The 16853-nt window shown below is 39.5% G+C and overlaps 1 protein-coding gene across 4 annotated transcripts in view; it reads right to left on the bottom strand.

The window, feature by feature from the left end:
* Positions 1–16853, bottom strand: part of XPNPEP3 (X-prolyl aminopeptidase 3) — a 76113-nt gene that overhangs the window by 5969 nt on the left and 53291 nt on the right. For all 4 annotated transcript variants that reach the window (XM_047065987.1, XM_047065988.1, XM_047065990.1 and 1 more), the window contains exons 5-8: positions 16602–16664; positions 15197–15310; positions 8419–8504; positions 856–1036 (exon numbers count right to left, since the gene is read on the bottom strand). In XM_047065987.1, coding sequence (XP_046921943.1) covers positions 856–1036; positions 8419–8504; positions 15197–15310; positions 16602–16664 — 444 coding nt within the window. The remainder of the gene's footprint in view (positions 1–855; positions 1037–8418; positions 8505–15196; positions 15311–16601; positions 16665–16853) is intronic.

Here is a 16853-nt window from a genome sequence, read left to right as displayed (position 1 = left end):
TCCAAGTTTCCATTCCCACTATTTGATATACTACATGCTGACTTGGGTAACCCCAGCAATGACTACAGTAAATGAAACTCTTTTCAGGGTGGAGGGAGGATGATTACGTTAGAATAGTTCTCTTTTCAATGTTCACAAGTCCCTCTCAGAAAGCCTGCTCTGGAGACTGAATATCTCACAGCAACTTGTGGAGTAGGCACAGGACATTAAATTAACACAGTAATTATTAGGCATTTACCGGCTTGGATATTCCTATCTGTTAATTAGATTTGTTGGCTGCAGCAGCAGGAGGAATTTATAGCGTCTTGCCTGTTGATAAAAGAAATCCTGGCAGCCTAAACTTGGAGATGAGATGCCTTAATGGTCTGTTTGGTGTGGCCACCTGGCATCTTAATTTACAGCTAAGGTTTTACATTTTTACTGAATATCATTACATTTTGGCTACAGATGAAATTCACCAAAGACGTGGCCCTTGGGGATATTGTTAGTCTCACCAATGTCACTGAAGCAACAAACACCCTCCCCCATGATTTCTACTTTTCAAAATCACCACAAAAGGATTGAGAGTTAACCTTTTATCCTTTTTGTGTCCTTTTCCATTCTGTCTGCATCAGCCTTCATTTTATATTTTCTGCCCACTGAGCTACTTACACAGGATGCAACGATCTAGAATGTGCTGCCATCTTCTGGAAGAAATAAGTACTGACTCCTTTTGTTTTAATCCACGTTCAATCTAAACCTCTTCTAGATGAAGAATCACAAAGACCATTTTTAAATCTAATTAGTTTTCTAGAGGCTGAAACCCAGCAGCACATCAGGTGTTCTTGAGAGCCGAGGTCAAAAGAGGGGCCATACCTTGAAGGCATTATTTTCCTTAATGTTCTTCACAATCCCCAACTCCTTAAGCTTCTGGGCTATCAGTGTCAGCATCAAGCTGTAGATGTTCTCCAAGCTTGTCCCAGGGGAGCAGAGCGTCAGACAATCTCTCTGAATCTCTAGAACAGCTTCATAGAGTTCTGCCTGAGGTGCTGTGAATCTGGGGACAGGAAAACCAAAGAACTCACTTTTGGAATAATCTGATATTGCAGGAAGTTTGCTTCCAAGTCTGATTAGGAAAAACTCCAAGGTGCTGATGATGGGGCATTGTTGATACCTAATCAGTATCAATATATCAGTACTGACAGGACCTTAATTGTGACCTAGACACTCAATAGGAAGAACAATAACTCTTCAAGCTGGGGCAGCAACAGCCTCTCCTGCAAACGATCAGCAGATATACATGAGGTGAGGCTAGCAGATAAAGTCAGCCATGAATGCATCTGGAGGGTCAGACCAGCCTCAACTTGATCCTTTCCATTTTTTTTTTTTTACCACTTTACACACACACACACACACACACACACACACACAAAGGGTGCTTGGGTGGCTCAGTTGGCTAAGCATCTCTGACTCTTGGTTTTTGGCTCAGGCCATGATCTCACAGTTCCTGAGTTGGAGCCCCAGGTTGGGCTCATGTGCTGTTGGTGTGGAACCTGCTTAGGATTCTCTCTCTCCCTCTTTCTCTGCTTCTCCTCCACTCTCACCATGTGCTCTCTCTCTCTCTCAAAATAAATGAACATTTAAAAAGCAAAAGAAAACAAAGCCTAGGAATCCACTTCTTGTAGGTAAAGCCTATGTCATGAGATACACTAGTAGATACTCTGGCTACTAGGTATCCTTAGAATAATAATTTCTTTAGCAATCATGGAGAAAAACGAGAAAAAATTAAGCTGGTGCGGTGTATGATATGTATTTTCTACACTGCTGATGGGGAGTGTAAATTAGTATAGCTGATTAAGTCAAAGGTTTTAATAAAAATATTCATAAAATTTGAGCTTATAATTCTGTGCTAAGAATCCATCCTAAGAAAATATTTGACGAAAAACAAATAACCCAGTGAAGAAATGGACAGAAAACATGAATAGACACTTCTCTAAAGAAGACATCCGGATGGCCAACAGGCACATGAAAAGATGCTCAACGTCGCTCCTCATCAGGGAAATACAAATCAAACCCACACTCAGATATCACCTCACGCCAGTCAGAGTGGCCAAAATGAACAAATCAGGAGACTATAGATGCTGGGGAGGATGTGGAGAAACGGCAACCCTCTCGCACTGTTGGTGGGAATGCAAATTGGTGCAGCCACTCTGGAAAACAGTGTGGAGGTTCCTCAAAAAATTAAAAATAGACCTACCCTATGACCCAGCAGTAGCACTGCTAGGAATTTACCCAAGGGATACAGGAGTACTGATGCATAGGGGCACTTGTACCCCAATGTTTATAGCAGCATTCTCAACAATAGCCAAATTATGGAAAGAGCCTAAATGTCCATCAACTGATGAATGGATAAAGAAATTGTGGTTTATATGCACAATGGAGTACTACGTGGCAATGAGAAAGAATGAAATATGGCCCTTTGTAGCGACGTGGATGGAACTGGAGAGTGTGATGCTAAGTGAAATAAGCCATACAGAGAAAGACAGATACTATATGGTTTCACTCTTATGTGGATCCTGAGAAACTTAACAGAAACCCATGGGGGAGGGAAAGGAAAAAAAAAGAGGTTAGAGTGGGAGAGAGCCAAAGCATAAGAGACTCTTAAAAACTGAGAACAAACTGAGGGTGGATGGGGGGTGGGAGGGAGGGGAGGGTGAGTGATGGGTATTGAGGAGGGTACCTTTTGGGATGAGCACTGGGTGTTGTATGGAAACCAATTTGATAATAAATTTCATATATTGAAAAAAAAGAGAAAATATTTGAAATTCAAAGAAAGCTGAGTACATAAAAATGTTCACTGTAATAAACTTTAAATGTCCCCTAATAAGAATGGTTAAATATAACAATATAATGAGTACAATGAACATCTACATCCCAAATCCAAGTTTGGCCATGAGCAACATGTTATATTTGTGTCACTATGAGGCTGCCCACACTCCAACCCCCACAGTATTTCTTTTTTTTTTTTCAACGTTTATTTATTTTTGGGACAGAGAGAGACAGAGCATGAATGGGGGAGGGGCAGAGAGAGAGGGAGACACAGAATCGGAAACAGGCTCCAGGCTCTGAGCCATCAGCCCAGAGCCTGACGCGGGGCTCGAACTCCCGGACCGCGAGATCGTGACCTGGCTGAAGTCAGACGCTTAACCGACTGCGCCACCCAGGCGCCCCTCCCCACAGTATCTCTAAAGAGCTTTTAATAGTTCTTATTTATTTATTTATTTATTTATTTATTTATTTATTTATTTTGCTTATTTTTGAGAGAGAGAGAGAGAGAAAGCGTGAAGGATGCACCCACGTGCAAGTAGGGGAGGGGCAAAGACAGAGAATCCAAAGGAGACTCTAATTGACACAGGGCTTGAACTCACGAACCCCGAGATCATGACTGGAGCCAAATAAAACCAAGAGTCAGATGCTTAACAAACTGAGCCACCAGGTACCCATTAATAGTTCTTTTTTTTAAAGTTTATTTATTTTGAAAGAGACAGAACAAGCAGGGGAGGAGGAGGAGGAGGAGGGGAGAGAGAGAGAGAGAGAGAGAGAGAGAGAGAGAGAGAATCTCAAGCAGGGTTCACACTGCCAGCACAGAGCCTGACATAGGCCTGGAACCCACAAACAGTGAGATCACGACCTGAGTCGAAATCAAGAGTTGGACTGAGCCACCCAGGTGCCCCATTAATAGTTCTATTTTTAGTGTAAATTTTATATACACTAAAATGCATAAATCTGAGCTGTACAAGTTGGACAAATGTCAATACAATCAAGGTGGTCAATAATGTAATTCACATCTATAAGTTGTTATCTTTCACCACACTTGGGAAGATTTTGGCCATTATTTCTTCAAAGGTTTTTTCTGACGCATTCGCTCTTCAATTTCTGGGGCTCTAATTAGATGTATGTTAGATGGCTTGAAAATATCTCATAGGTCTCTGAGGTTTTGTTCATTCTTCTACAGTATATTTCTGTTCTTCAGACTGGATAATTTCTATTTCTCTTCAAGTTCACTTGACTTCTGCCTCCAATTGGACTGTAAGGTCCACCTAGTGAATTATCCATTTCAGCTACTGTACTTTTCGGTTTTAGAATTTATTTAGTTTTTGAAAAAAATCTTTTTATTGTAAACAGAACAGAGGCACAGAAAGCCAAACAAACCAAATATAAATACCTTAAGAAATTAGTGTAAGGTTGACCAGTCAGATAAAAGGTGGAACTTGGCTAACTGTCACAGAAGTCCCTTCTATGTGCCTCGTAACTATTACAATTCTCCCAGCATGTAACCATTACTCTAACTTTCCCAGTTATCATTTCCTTGTAGTTTTTCATTTGCATGTACATGTTTATCATTTTTACTGATATAGTTTCTAGATCATAAAATTCACCCACTTTAAAAAGTTTACAGTTTCGTGGTTTTTAGCATTTTCACAAAGTTGTGCAACCATCATCACTATCTAATTCCAGAGCATTTTCATGCCCCCTCCCCCTTCTTGTATCCATTAACAGTCACTTTCCATTCCTTGTATTTAAAAAACTATTTTATAACCCAAATGTGCATCCCAGAATAATTATCTTCCTGCTTATTTAAAATAAATTTGATTTCTCTTGAATCTCTTTTAGTCAACAGGTTCCTTTCTCTTTTTTTAATGTTTATTTATTTTTTGAGAGACAGAGGGAGACAGAGTGTGAGCAGGGGAGGGATAGAGAGAGAGGGAGTCACAGAATCCGAGGCAGGCTCCAAGCTCTGAGCTGCCAGCACAGAGTCCAATGTGGAGTTCAAACTCACAAACTGTGAAATCACGACCTGAGCCAAAGTCGGACGCTTAACCGACTGAGCCACACAGGCACCACAACAGGTTCTTTTTTCTAGCCTTTTTTATTCCCTCGTAAATTATGTGTTAAAGAATCCAGGCTGTTTGAAATACAGGGTTTGTCACAGTCTGAATTTTGCTAATTGTATTCACAGAATGAATGCCTGTGTTTCTCCAAACTTCTTATGTTGAAGCCCTACCCATTAGTGTGGCTGTATTTGGGAGATGAGGCCTCTAAAGGAAGTAACTAAGGTAACATGAAGTCATAAAAGCGGGGCCCTGCTCTGACGGAATTAGTGTTCTTATAAGAAGAGACACCACAGAGCTTGCTTTCTCTTGCTTTCTCTCTTTGTGTAAAAGAGGTCATGTGAGCATACAGCAAGATGGCGGCTGCTTACAAGCCAGGAGAAGAGGCCTCCGGAGGAAACCTACCTTGCTAGCACCTTGATCTTGGACTTCCCAGCTTTCAGAACCGTGAGAAATAAATTTTTGTTGTCTAAGCCACTAAGTCTGTTGTATTTTGTTACGGCAACTCGAGCTAACATACATATCCTCTTAGCGCAGTTCAACATATTCCTTTGTCTTTTTTATTTGTTACAAATTGGCAGTTGGACCCCAAGAATGAATCAGACTCAGGTTCAGTCTCTTTGGTAAGACTGGCTATATGTAGTACTTGGCAAAATTGTAGGAGGCACATGATATCTGATTATCTCTTTTTGTGATCTTAGCAGCCACTGATCCTTCGTACTTATATCTATACATTAATGGGTGTTGCAAAATGGTAATAATTTTAATTCTCTATTTTTCATTCACTTCATGTAATTTTTTAAATGTTTATATTTAAAAGAGAGAGTGTGGGGCGCCTGGGTGGCTCAGTCAGTTAAGTGTCCGACTTCAGCTCAGGTCATGATCTAACGATCCGTGAATTCAAGCCCCGCGTCGGGCTCTGTGCTGACAGCTCAGAGCCTGGAGCCCGTTTCAGATTCTGTGTCCCCCTTTCTCTCTGCCCCTCCCCTGTTCATGCTCTGTCTCTCTTTGTCTCAAAAATAAATAAACGTTAAAAAAAAATTAAAAAAATAAATAAAAAAAAATAAAAGAGAGAGAGCAAGCAGGGGAGGTGCAGAGAGGATCTGAAGCAGGTTCTGTGCTGACAGCAGCGAGCCTGATGCGAGGCTTGAATCACGAACCTTATGACCTGAGCTGAAGTAGGAAGCTTAACCGAGTCACCCAGGCGCCCCTGAGCGCATACTGATATTTCAATTAAAATTTGAGACCACAGGATTTTTATGTAACCTCTCTATATTTCATTTGCCTTCTTTCTTCTGGGTTCTTGAGGACACAAGGAGGACAGAATTAAAATCATCTTTTACTCTTTTGTTTTATATTTCTTTGTTTTTTATTAACTTTGTATGAGATTAACCAAGATACTTTTTTTATTGCTTACTTTATGTGAAATTAATTTTCCTGAACTTCTGAATGAGGCAGAATTTAGGAAAGATTTTTTAGCATCAGAGTTTTTTCTTGTTTTGGTGCAGTGGTAAACAATATGGTAGCTTGCTTTCAATTCCTCTCCCACTCATTCCTTTCCCTTGTCCCTAACTTGCTCAATTTCAATTCTACTTCCAGCAGTTTCTCCTCAGTGTGAGAAGGGAGCACAGCACCCTCAAACTTCCTTGGGCCTTTGGAGTGACAAAGCTTTCCCATTTCAGTTTCTGTTCTCGAATTGGTCATCATCCTTTCCAGTGAACAGCTATTGGTTATTTGGGAGTTCCTTTGTTCTCAAGCACTTCAGACAGCTTCTTCCACTACTGTTGTTTCCTTCTTTTTCCTTCCACACAGATAGTGATACCAGCCAGGTCTTGTGGTTGTATAGAGTGTGTTCATAAGTGTTTGTACTTTTAGGTTGAAGTGATACCCTATCACCCAGTGTTTGGTTTTGCTACCTAGTTGCACTACTGTTATTTGACAATTTGGAGAGACAGAAAAACTATGCTTTTGTTGCCATCTCCCCAGAATCCTTGGTTCTTATTTCTTAGTTTCTTATTTCTTACTGAAACTCCCAATCTGTTCACTCACTATATTTATATTTGTTCCTTTAACTCTTTGAACATATCTATAATAGCTGCTTTAAAGTTCTTGTCTGCTCATTGAAATTTTAGGGTTATTCAAGATCTGCTTTTATGGGCTGTATTTTTCTCGACTATGGTTATTTTGATTCTTTTCCTGATTCTTCTCATGTCTAGTGATTTTTTTTTAACGGAATACTGGAATTACTTTTGTAATCAGAAAATAAAAACTTCAAATTTATTTATTTTATTTTTAAATGTTTATTTTTGAGAGAGTATGAGCAGGGGAGAGGCGGGTGGGGGGGAGGGTGGACAGAGGATCTGAAACAGGCTCTGTGCTGACAGCAGTGAGCTCAATGCAGGGCTTGAACTCATGAACCATGAGATTATGACTGAGCCAAAGTTGGACACTCAATAGACTGAGCCACCCAGTCTATTTATTTAAAGTTAATTTTTTATTTTTATTTTTATTTTTTTTTATTTTAAAAATTTTTTTTTTCAACATTTATTTTTATTTTTGGGACAGAGAGAGACAGAGCATGAACGGGGGAGGGGCAGAGAGAGAGGGAGACACAGAATCGGAAACAGGCTCCAGGCTCCGAGCCATCAGCCCAGAGCCTGACGCGGGGCTCGAACTCACGGACCGCGAGATCGTGACCTGGCTGAAGTCGGACGCTTAACCGACTGCGCCACCCAGGCGCCCCAATTAATTTTTTATTTTTTAAAAAACGTTTATTTAGGGGCTCCTGGGTGGCTCAGTTGGTTAAGTGTCTGACTTTAGCTCAGGTCTGATCTCACGGCTTGTGAGTTTGAGTGCCACGTCGGGCTCTGTGCTGACAGCTTGGAGCCTGGAGCCTGCTTCAGATTCTGTGTCTCCCTCTCTCCCTGCCCCTCCCTCACTCTCTCTCTCAGTGATAGACATAAAAAAATTTTTTTAATGAAAAAAATGTTTATTTATATTGAGAGGGTGTGAGTGCAAGTGGGGGAGACGCGGGGAGAGGCAGGGATAGACAGAGAGAAAGCGAGAATCTCAAGCAGGCTCTGCACTGTCAGCACAAAGCCCGACACAGGGCTTGATCTCATGAACTGTGAGACTGTGACCTGAGCCAAAATCAAGAGTCGGATGCTTAATCCACTGAGCCACTCAGGTGCCCCTTAATTTTTTTTTTAAAGATTCTATTTTTAAGTAATCTCCACACCCAGTGTGGGGCTCAAACTTACAACACTGAGATCAAGAGTTGTATGTTCTACTGACTGAGCCAGGCAGGCACTCTTCAAATTTATTTTTTAAAAATGTGAATGTTAATTGGGTGTGCTAACTAGGTGTGTCTAGGTGTCTGATCCAGTGATATGATAAATAAAGCAGTCTTAGAAAGTCATCAGGTACTTTGCAAAGGCAGTTAACCTGAGCTAGAGGGAATGAGTATATTTCTTTAGTCCTTTATTCCTCATATACCCATATTCCAACTCATACTCCTAAGAAGCAGTGGGATCTGTAGATGTCCTACCTGCCATTGACAGGCCAGGTCCGGGTTATGTCACTCACATAGCAAGAAGACTCACAACCTCCATCCAGCAGCACCATTTCCCCATCCTGCAACAAAAGTGAGATATGTCAAAGTAGGTGACCTTATGATTGTCAGCTATTTCTTCTCATTTAAACTCTCTGTGCCTTTCACTTTATATATATATTTAAAAAGCTAACTTAAAGAAGACTAATCTGTGTTCGTTCTCACAAGAAACAGCATCTCAATTTTTCAAATGAATTCACATTGACTCAAGAAAGGTGCCACTGCACAGTAGTACATAGGCTCTGGAACCACACTGCTTAGATCATCATAAATGTTACTACTATCATTATTAGTTTTACAAATCCTATGTAAGTTGGTATCCAGGGCCTTATTCAAATACAATTACCCTTAACCAGTTAACTTTAGAATATCTCTTCCCCATTTGTTCCCCATCAAAGCACACGTGGGGAAAGAAAAAAAACTTTGGGTATCTTTACCTTACTTCTTGTCATGTTATATTGAAATTATTTATGTCCTTGAAGACAGGGAATATCTTATTCATATATAAATGAGCACACAACATGGCATGTAGTAGAATAATGGGCTAATGAGTATTTATGTATGTACATATATATAATAGCAACTTTGAAGAATAGATGTGGTTTTTGTTTCTGGTAAAATGCCACAATACGTTTCCTGTTAGAAAACAACTAGATGCTGGATCGAAAATATATTTTATGAAAGGCTGGCATTACATAATGCAAGAGATGTCCTAAAGACATTTTCTCTCTTGAAAAAAGACACCCTAGAACTGAAACTAGAGCTGAAAGTAGTGATAAGGTAAGTGGTACAGTATATATAGAAAAGGAGATGTTGCCCTGAGGTCCTGCAGCAAAGTGGGGAAAAGGAGCTGGACATTTTTGCATTAATCTAGGATGCTCATAGGGGATATAAGAGTCGTAGGGCACTAGGATCCACTTGACTTCTGGCAAAAGCATAATCAAACAACCTTTGGAAGAAATTTCCCCCAAATCTGGGCTGGCATGATTTCTAAAAAATAACATCAGGCAAATGTGAGCTCACAAGCCAAGGTTGTCAAGCACCTGACGTAGGTCACCATGCCTGAGAGTCGGCAGGAACAACAAATTTAGATCTTTCAAGACTTCAGATAAGGGAATGATTAGATATGGAAGGGCTATTATGAAAGCCTTAAAGGGATAAAGTACTGAATCACAAAGATGAATAAGCAACAAGAGACAACTGACAATAACTCCGATTTGAAAGGGACCAAAAGGAAATAAAAACAACTGCTGAGGTCAATCACCCAGGGGATGGCTGAAGAAGCAGATAAGACAACCAAAGGGGAAAAAAACTAGTTTCATGGAAGACAGACATACCGAAGGCTCTGAGAACATGACAGAGAGAGACAAGGCAAAAATAAACATGAAAGTTAGCTTATTGAGACCAGACAGAGGTCTAACATGCATCTAACTGAGATCACGGAAGTGGATCGAGACAGCGTAGGAGAGACGGTATCTACACCACGGTCTGAGGATTTCCACGAATGCACAGATTCCGGAGGAAGAAGGGACCATAATGACGATATGTAAAAATAAATCTGTTCTTAGACATACAAAAAACCAGAAACACCAAAGAAAAATAAATCTTAAAAGTAGCCAAAGCAAAAAGAGAGACCCCATAGGAAATGACAATTATGTTTTGTTTGTTTTTTAACTTTTTAAAAAAATGTTTATTTATTTTTGAGGGAGAAACAGAGACAGCATGAGCAGGGGAGAGGCAGAGAGAGAGGGAGACACAGAATCTGAAACAGGCTCCAGGCTCTGAACTGTCAGCACACAACCCGACATGGGGCTTGAACTCACAAACTGTGAGATCATGACCTGAGCCCAAGTCAGGCGCTTAGCCAACTGAGCCACCCAGGTGCCCCTGTTTGTTTGTTTGTTTGTTTTTAATCGGCAACACTGAAAGTCAGGAGAAAGGGGAATGATATACTACAGGTGATGACTGAAAAGTGAAGATAGTTTCTTTGGTACAGCCTTCATCAAGAATTGAGAATGAAATAAAGATATTTCAGCTAAACAAAACCAGAAAATTTTCTCAGCAACAGACCTTCATCTAAAGGATTTTCTTCAGGCTGAAGGAAGGTGATCCCGGGAGGGCCATCGAAGATGTGAGAAGGAAAGGTGAACATGCATGTAAATCGAAACAAACCTGCTTCTGATGGTTGGAGAGAGCTGTGGTGAGCATAGAGGCAGAACCACAGGGCAGCCCGCTCTCGGACTGCATTTCTGCCAGATGCTTATTACCAAGTCCACACCAGAACTCTCCCAGAGGCCCCACAGTACCCTGCATTTCTTAAATTTTTTTTTTCAACGTTTATTTATTTTTGGGACAGAGAGAGACAGAGCATGAATGGGGGAGGGGCAGAGAGAGAGGGAGACACAGAATCGGAAACAGGCTCCAGGCTCTGAGCCATCAGCCCAGAGCCTGACGCGGGGCTCGAACTCACGGACCGCGAGATCGTGACCTGGCTGAAGTCGGACGCTTAACCGACTGCGCCACCCAGGCGCCCCATACCCTGCATTTCTTAAAGCTTGTTGAGGACCTTGCCCACTGACTTCACCAGAGAGGACCCTTGTAAACTTTCAGATAACCAAAGCCAAGACTATGACCTAGAAGTTCTCAACTTGTTTTCTCTCAGGCCAATTTATCTAATAACGGCAATACTTTTCTGTCCCTGTACAGCGACACTGGTGCTTATTCTCCAGTTTTTCAGGAATGAACACTATACTGTTTAGGAACAGACACACTGGTGGTAAAACCAGGAAAACAAAATAAAATGGATTAAAACAAAAGTCAAGATGGTAGAAGACAGAAAGATGTACTTGATATTGTCCAGGGGACTAGTAATGTTCTTTTCATCCTAGATGGTAGACACATGGTTGTTTATTTGATAATTATTTGTAAGCAGTACATGATATTTATTGTGTGTTTTTTAAAGTTTATTTTGAGAGAGAGTGAGCAAGCAGGGGAGAGGCAGAGAGATAGTGAGAAAGAGCCCAAGCAGGCTCTGCACTAGTAGAGCCTTGACGTGGGGCTCGAACTCACAAACCGTGAGATCATGACCTGAGCTGAAACCAAGAGTCAGATACTTAACCGACTGAGCCACACAGACACCCCTATTTATTGTTTTTAATATACATTTAACAACTTAGGCAAACCTTATGGACTATAATGAAAGTGAAAAATCTATCCTTAAACACTTATAATAAGAAAAGAAGGATGAAAATTAATGAGTTCAGTATCTAATTTAAGGACAAGAAAAAAACAAGAGAATAAACACAAAAAGGAGAAGGGTGAAATTAATAAAGGCAAGGGGCCAGTGTAATGAAATAATAAACAAAGATAAAATAGCATTAATGATGAAAAGTTGGTTTTACAAGAGTAACAAAACCGAACAAACCTCTTTTTTTATTGGGATTTCCTTTTTTAGTCGAAGTTCTCGAGGTATAATGTACACAGTAAAATGCACAGATTTTTAAGTATATAGAGTTAGGTCAGTTTTGTCAAAACCCATGTAACCACTCCGTCAGGTGCCTTCCCAGTCAATATTCCATCCGAAGCAACCACTGATCTGATTTCTATCAATACAGAGTGGTTTTGCCTATTTCAGAACTTCATACAGACGGGATCATAGAGCGTCTAATTTTTGTGTCTGACTTATTCAGTCAGCACAATGCTTTGAGATCATTTATCTGTTGGTAGTACAGTGGTTTGTTCCTTTTCATTTTAAGAATACACCACATAGCAATTTCCTTACTTAATATCCTGGTAAGAGATGCCTGGTCTATCAGGAGCAAACTTGCTATAAACATTCATTCTTGTACAAGGCATTTTGTGGACCTACGTTTCAATTTTTTTTGGAAAAATACCTATAAATGGAATTGCTGGTGCATGTTTATGTTTTAAAGAAACTACTAAGATTTATTAGAAAAAATGAGAAGAGGCAAAAATATATCAAGAATGTAAAAAGGTACATAACTGTAATTACAAAAGATTAAAAGGTAAGACAATACTATGAGTAATTTTAAAAACTTAGACATAATGGTATAAAATTATAACCTACCAAACTGTCTCAGGCAAAATGAAGTATAAACTGATATAATCACTTTGGAAATGTCTGGCATTTTCTACTAAAGTTACAAATATGCATACCTATGACCCATCAATTCCACTAATTAAGTGTCCTTAGACAAACTTGATGACTCATATACTAGGAATACGTACAAGAATGTTCACAGAATATTGTTCATAATGGTAAAAACCTGGAAATAATAGAAATGTCCACCTAATAGATATTTATCATATTAATAAATTAAAACAGAAAACTTTATAATATTTATTAATTCATTTAAAAATAACAATAAACCTATTACATTTAAGATAAACAGCATTTTTTTTAAATTTTTTTTTTTCAACGTTTATTTATTTTTCGGACAGAGAGAGACAGAGCATGAACGGGGAAGGGGCAGAGAGAGAGGGAGACACAGAATTGGAAACAGGCTCCAGGCTCTGAGCCATCAGCCCAGAGCCTGATGCGGGGCTCGAACTCCCGGACCGCAAGATCGTGACCTGGCTGAAGTCGGACGCTTAACCGACTGCGCCACCCAGGCTCCCCTAAGATAAACAGCATTTTTAATGAAAAGTAACTATTTTTCTAAATAAAAATAGTTAGAAATGTAGCGTACATTTTTACAAATCTCTTTGTCTAGCAAAACAAAAAACAGCTAGAATCTCATATCTGCTTTTGCCTTCAATTTGGTATGATGTTGATGTCATAAAGCCTCTAGGGTCCATCTCCGTGCGCTGAAGAGAACGAGAGTGAAAGAGACACATAATGTCTGGGTATTCTTATGAAAATATATTTAACCTCATGGACCACACTTTAACTGCTGTTCCACACTAGAACAAACCACAGTAGCATGCAACAACATACTGTTATACGAAAAAGATGCAGATACAATATTTGAAATCTATAAAGTTCAAACATAACCAAAACCAAACTACGTTAAACTCTATTATTCATTAGTAGTAAAATAAAATGAAAAGCAAGGAATTGATGACCATCAGGGAGGGAAGAAATTATCATTGGGAAGAACCACATGGTGGAAAAGCTTTTTAGGGGTGGAAGGCTAGTAATGTCCTGATTCAGGCATTCACAAACTTTTTCTGTAAAGGGCTAAGTAGTAAATATTTTTTACTTTGTGGACCATACTGTTTCTGATGCAACTATTCAACTCTGCCACTGTGGGAAGAAAGCAGGAACGGCTGTATTCCAACAAAACTTTATTCACAAAACAAAGGAGCAGGCTGGATTGGCCTAGAGAGGTGTAGCTTGCCAAGTATGGACAATGGTTACGTGGGTGTTCATTTTATAATTAATATTAAACTTTTCCTTTAAGTTTTAAGTACTTTACCAGTAGTTACATTTTATAAGAATAAATGTTTGTTAAAAAATAAAACAGAAAGCTTTAGTATATTAATGAAATTGAATCGGTAGTTCAAAAAGTCTACAAAGGAAAATATCAGGCCCAAATAGGTCTACAGGGATATTCTACTCAATTAAAAAAAAAAAAAAACACACATTAAATCATTTCATAATATTAAAAACAACCTAACTCATTTGATATACAAATCAGAAAAAGATAGTATGAGAAAAATAAGCCAATTTCATCCATGAACATAGATTATTATATCCCAAACAACACATCAGCAAGTTGAAAATAGCAGTGCTACAGATTAAAACAGAAACAAAAAATGCTTAATTCCACTGGTAATTAAGGTAATGGAAATTAAGACCACAACGAGATGCTTGTTTTATACCAATTAGAATGGCAGAAGTTAAGAAGTCTGATAGCATCAAAGGATAAGAGGATGTGGTAAACAGAATTACGCACCACCAGTAGGAGTATAAATAGGTACAAATACTTGGGAAAAAATTTGTATTATCACACTTATGAATAAGAAAAAAAGTTCCCCAAAACTACATATAGCAGTATATAATTTTTATATAGTTCACAAACAAGTAGAACTAACTAGTATTGTTTGGGAAATCATGTATGTGTGATACAACTACATAAAAAAAATCAAGGGAATGATGAACAAAAATTTAGGGTACCAATTAGTTACCTCTGGGAGGGAGGCATTAGGATAGCAGAGCATAAAGATACATACAGTATTGGTAATGTTCTAGCTCTTGAGCTGAATGATTGGTTCATGGGTATTCATTTAAAAAATATGCTGTATACTTTACATGTATGCTATATTTATTCTTTTGAAATTACTGAAAATTAAAATAGATAATTGAAAGTGGACTTAATAAAGGTATATACAATCTTTACTTGTATAGTCAGTTGGGGAGAAAACCATAAAAGGTAGGTTCCCTCATAGCTAATAAGGTACTCTTAAAATCTGTCTGCTCCCAAAATATGCTTGGTCCACTGCTGCCACAAGTCCTTTCAGAAGGAGATGAGCAAAGGCTTTAGAGTAGAATTCTTGGCTCTGCCCTAACGAGTTGCCTAATTTTTAAAGTTTATTTTCCACATCTATTAAACAGGTATGTCAATAGTTGCTCCTATCTCAAAGTACTAACATGAGGATCAAATGAGATAATGTCTGTAAAATCATCTTATAAACAATAAAGTGGTTTGTAAGTGGCACCATAGGAGGCGGCACTGAAGGGCATTTCATGTACCTTGATGAGCTGATTATTCTTCACATAGTGCAAAGTGTTGGACCGATTACCTCCAGCAACCACAGGCGGGTAGGCTAAGATGTCTGCACCGCGGGCCCGGCATTCAAATTCGAACTGAAAAACAAGAGCCAAGCATGACGACAAGTATGACTGAAGACAGGATTTCCTCCGGGCTGTGCCAGCCAGGGCTCTCCTCGACAGTCCGTCCCTCCGTTCAAGTACTTCTTTGTCATTTCTGGAAAACGAGTTATCAAATCTAACCAAACTTCTTATGCTTCCATTTCAGTCTATTTTTTATTCCCCACTCCAATCCTGTTATTTGACCCTATTATTATGTCTGCTTGGTTCCTCTGAGTGCTCCAAATTTCCTAAGATTTTCAAATTAAGTCCAGAAGAGAATACAGAAAACTTACAATCAAGGCTGAGTACAGAGATACAGTCAAGTAAATTTTCTATCTTTTATTCTTTTTTTTAAATGTTGATTTTTGAGAGAGAGAGAGAGAGAGAGAGAGAGAGCAAGTGGGTGAGGGGCAGAGAGAGAAGAAGACACAGAACCCGAAGAAGGCTCCAGGCTCTGAGCTGTCAGCAGAGCCCGACGCGGCATTTGAACTCACGAGCTGTGAGATCATGACCAGAGCCAAAGTTGGACGCTTAACCAACTGAGCCATCCAGGTGCCCCACTATTTTTTATTCTTATTTAGATAAACACTGGAATACGGCTTGCATTAACAACACTTCTGCACTACTAATTTCAACTTTTCAAATAGCTACCAACCTACAAGTGCTGGAAAAGTGAAAAAGGATGCCTGGCAAATGGTAAATTCTACCAATTTCACTTTGTCCTAGGATGGAGCATGCCCATCCATGGAGCTGTCTCCAATACGACTCAGATTCTCCTACTGTGAGAGGAGACACAATCGTGTCTTTGCTTCTTCATGTGTTCTACTTCGCAATTTTCTTCATTTAATTGTAGCTCTGAGTATTTTAGACACATCTAATACATTATCAGTGACGTTTAAGAACCAAGTCCTCTCCACTGATATCCCGGTCACTCCCATGAAAGCCAACTAGAAGCCATCTGCTAATGAACTACTTAATATTTTTGCCTCCAACAAAAGCTTCCCAATCTTTATTTTTTTTAATGTTTTATTTTTTATTTTTTATATTTGAGAGAGAGAGACGGAGAGACAGAGAGACAGAGAGCGAGGAGGGGAGGGGCAGAGAGACAGAGACAGAATTCGAAGCAGTCTCCAAGCTTCAAGCTGTCAGCACAGAGCCTGACGCAGGGCATGAACGCAGGGCTGGAACTCACGAACTGTGAGATCACGACCTGAGCTGAAGCCGGACGCTTAACCGACTGAGCCACCCAGGCACCCCAAAACCTTCCCAATCTTTTAAAGCTCACCTTAGCATAGAGAAAGCCTTCCTCCACAGGAGCTTTGCTGGCAAACATGGTCTCTATGAAAGCCTGCAGACAGAATGGAGAATGAAAAGAACAGTCTCATTTTAACTGTTGCTTACCCAAACATTCAAAATACTGGAGCTCAGGTGAAAAGCACCTTTCTCCCCAATTTTGTTGACCTGAAGTTGTGACTTTGTGAGCATGATAATATAGATTCTGAAGAAGAAACTATTGCTTTTAGGACTATGTGACTGA

This window comes from Lynx rufus, unplaced genomic scaffold, assembly GCF_022079265.1.
Source record: "Lynx rufus isolate CCGP_SWC_20201006 ecotype Redwood Valley unplaced genomic scaffold, mLynRuf1.p SCAF_7, whole genome shotgun sequence".
NCBI lineage: Eukaryota > Metazoa > Chordata > Mammalia > Carnivora > Felidae > Lynx > Lynx rufus.
Note: the sequence above shows the minus strand (reverse complement) of the source record. Positions and strands in the feature narration are given on the sequence as shown.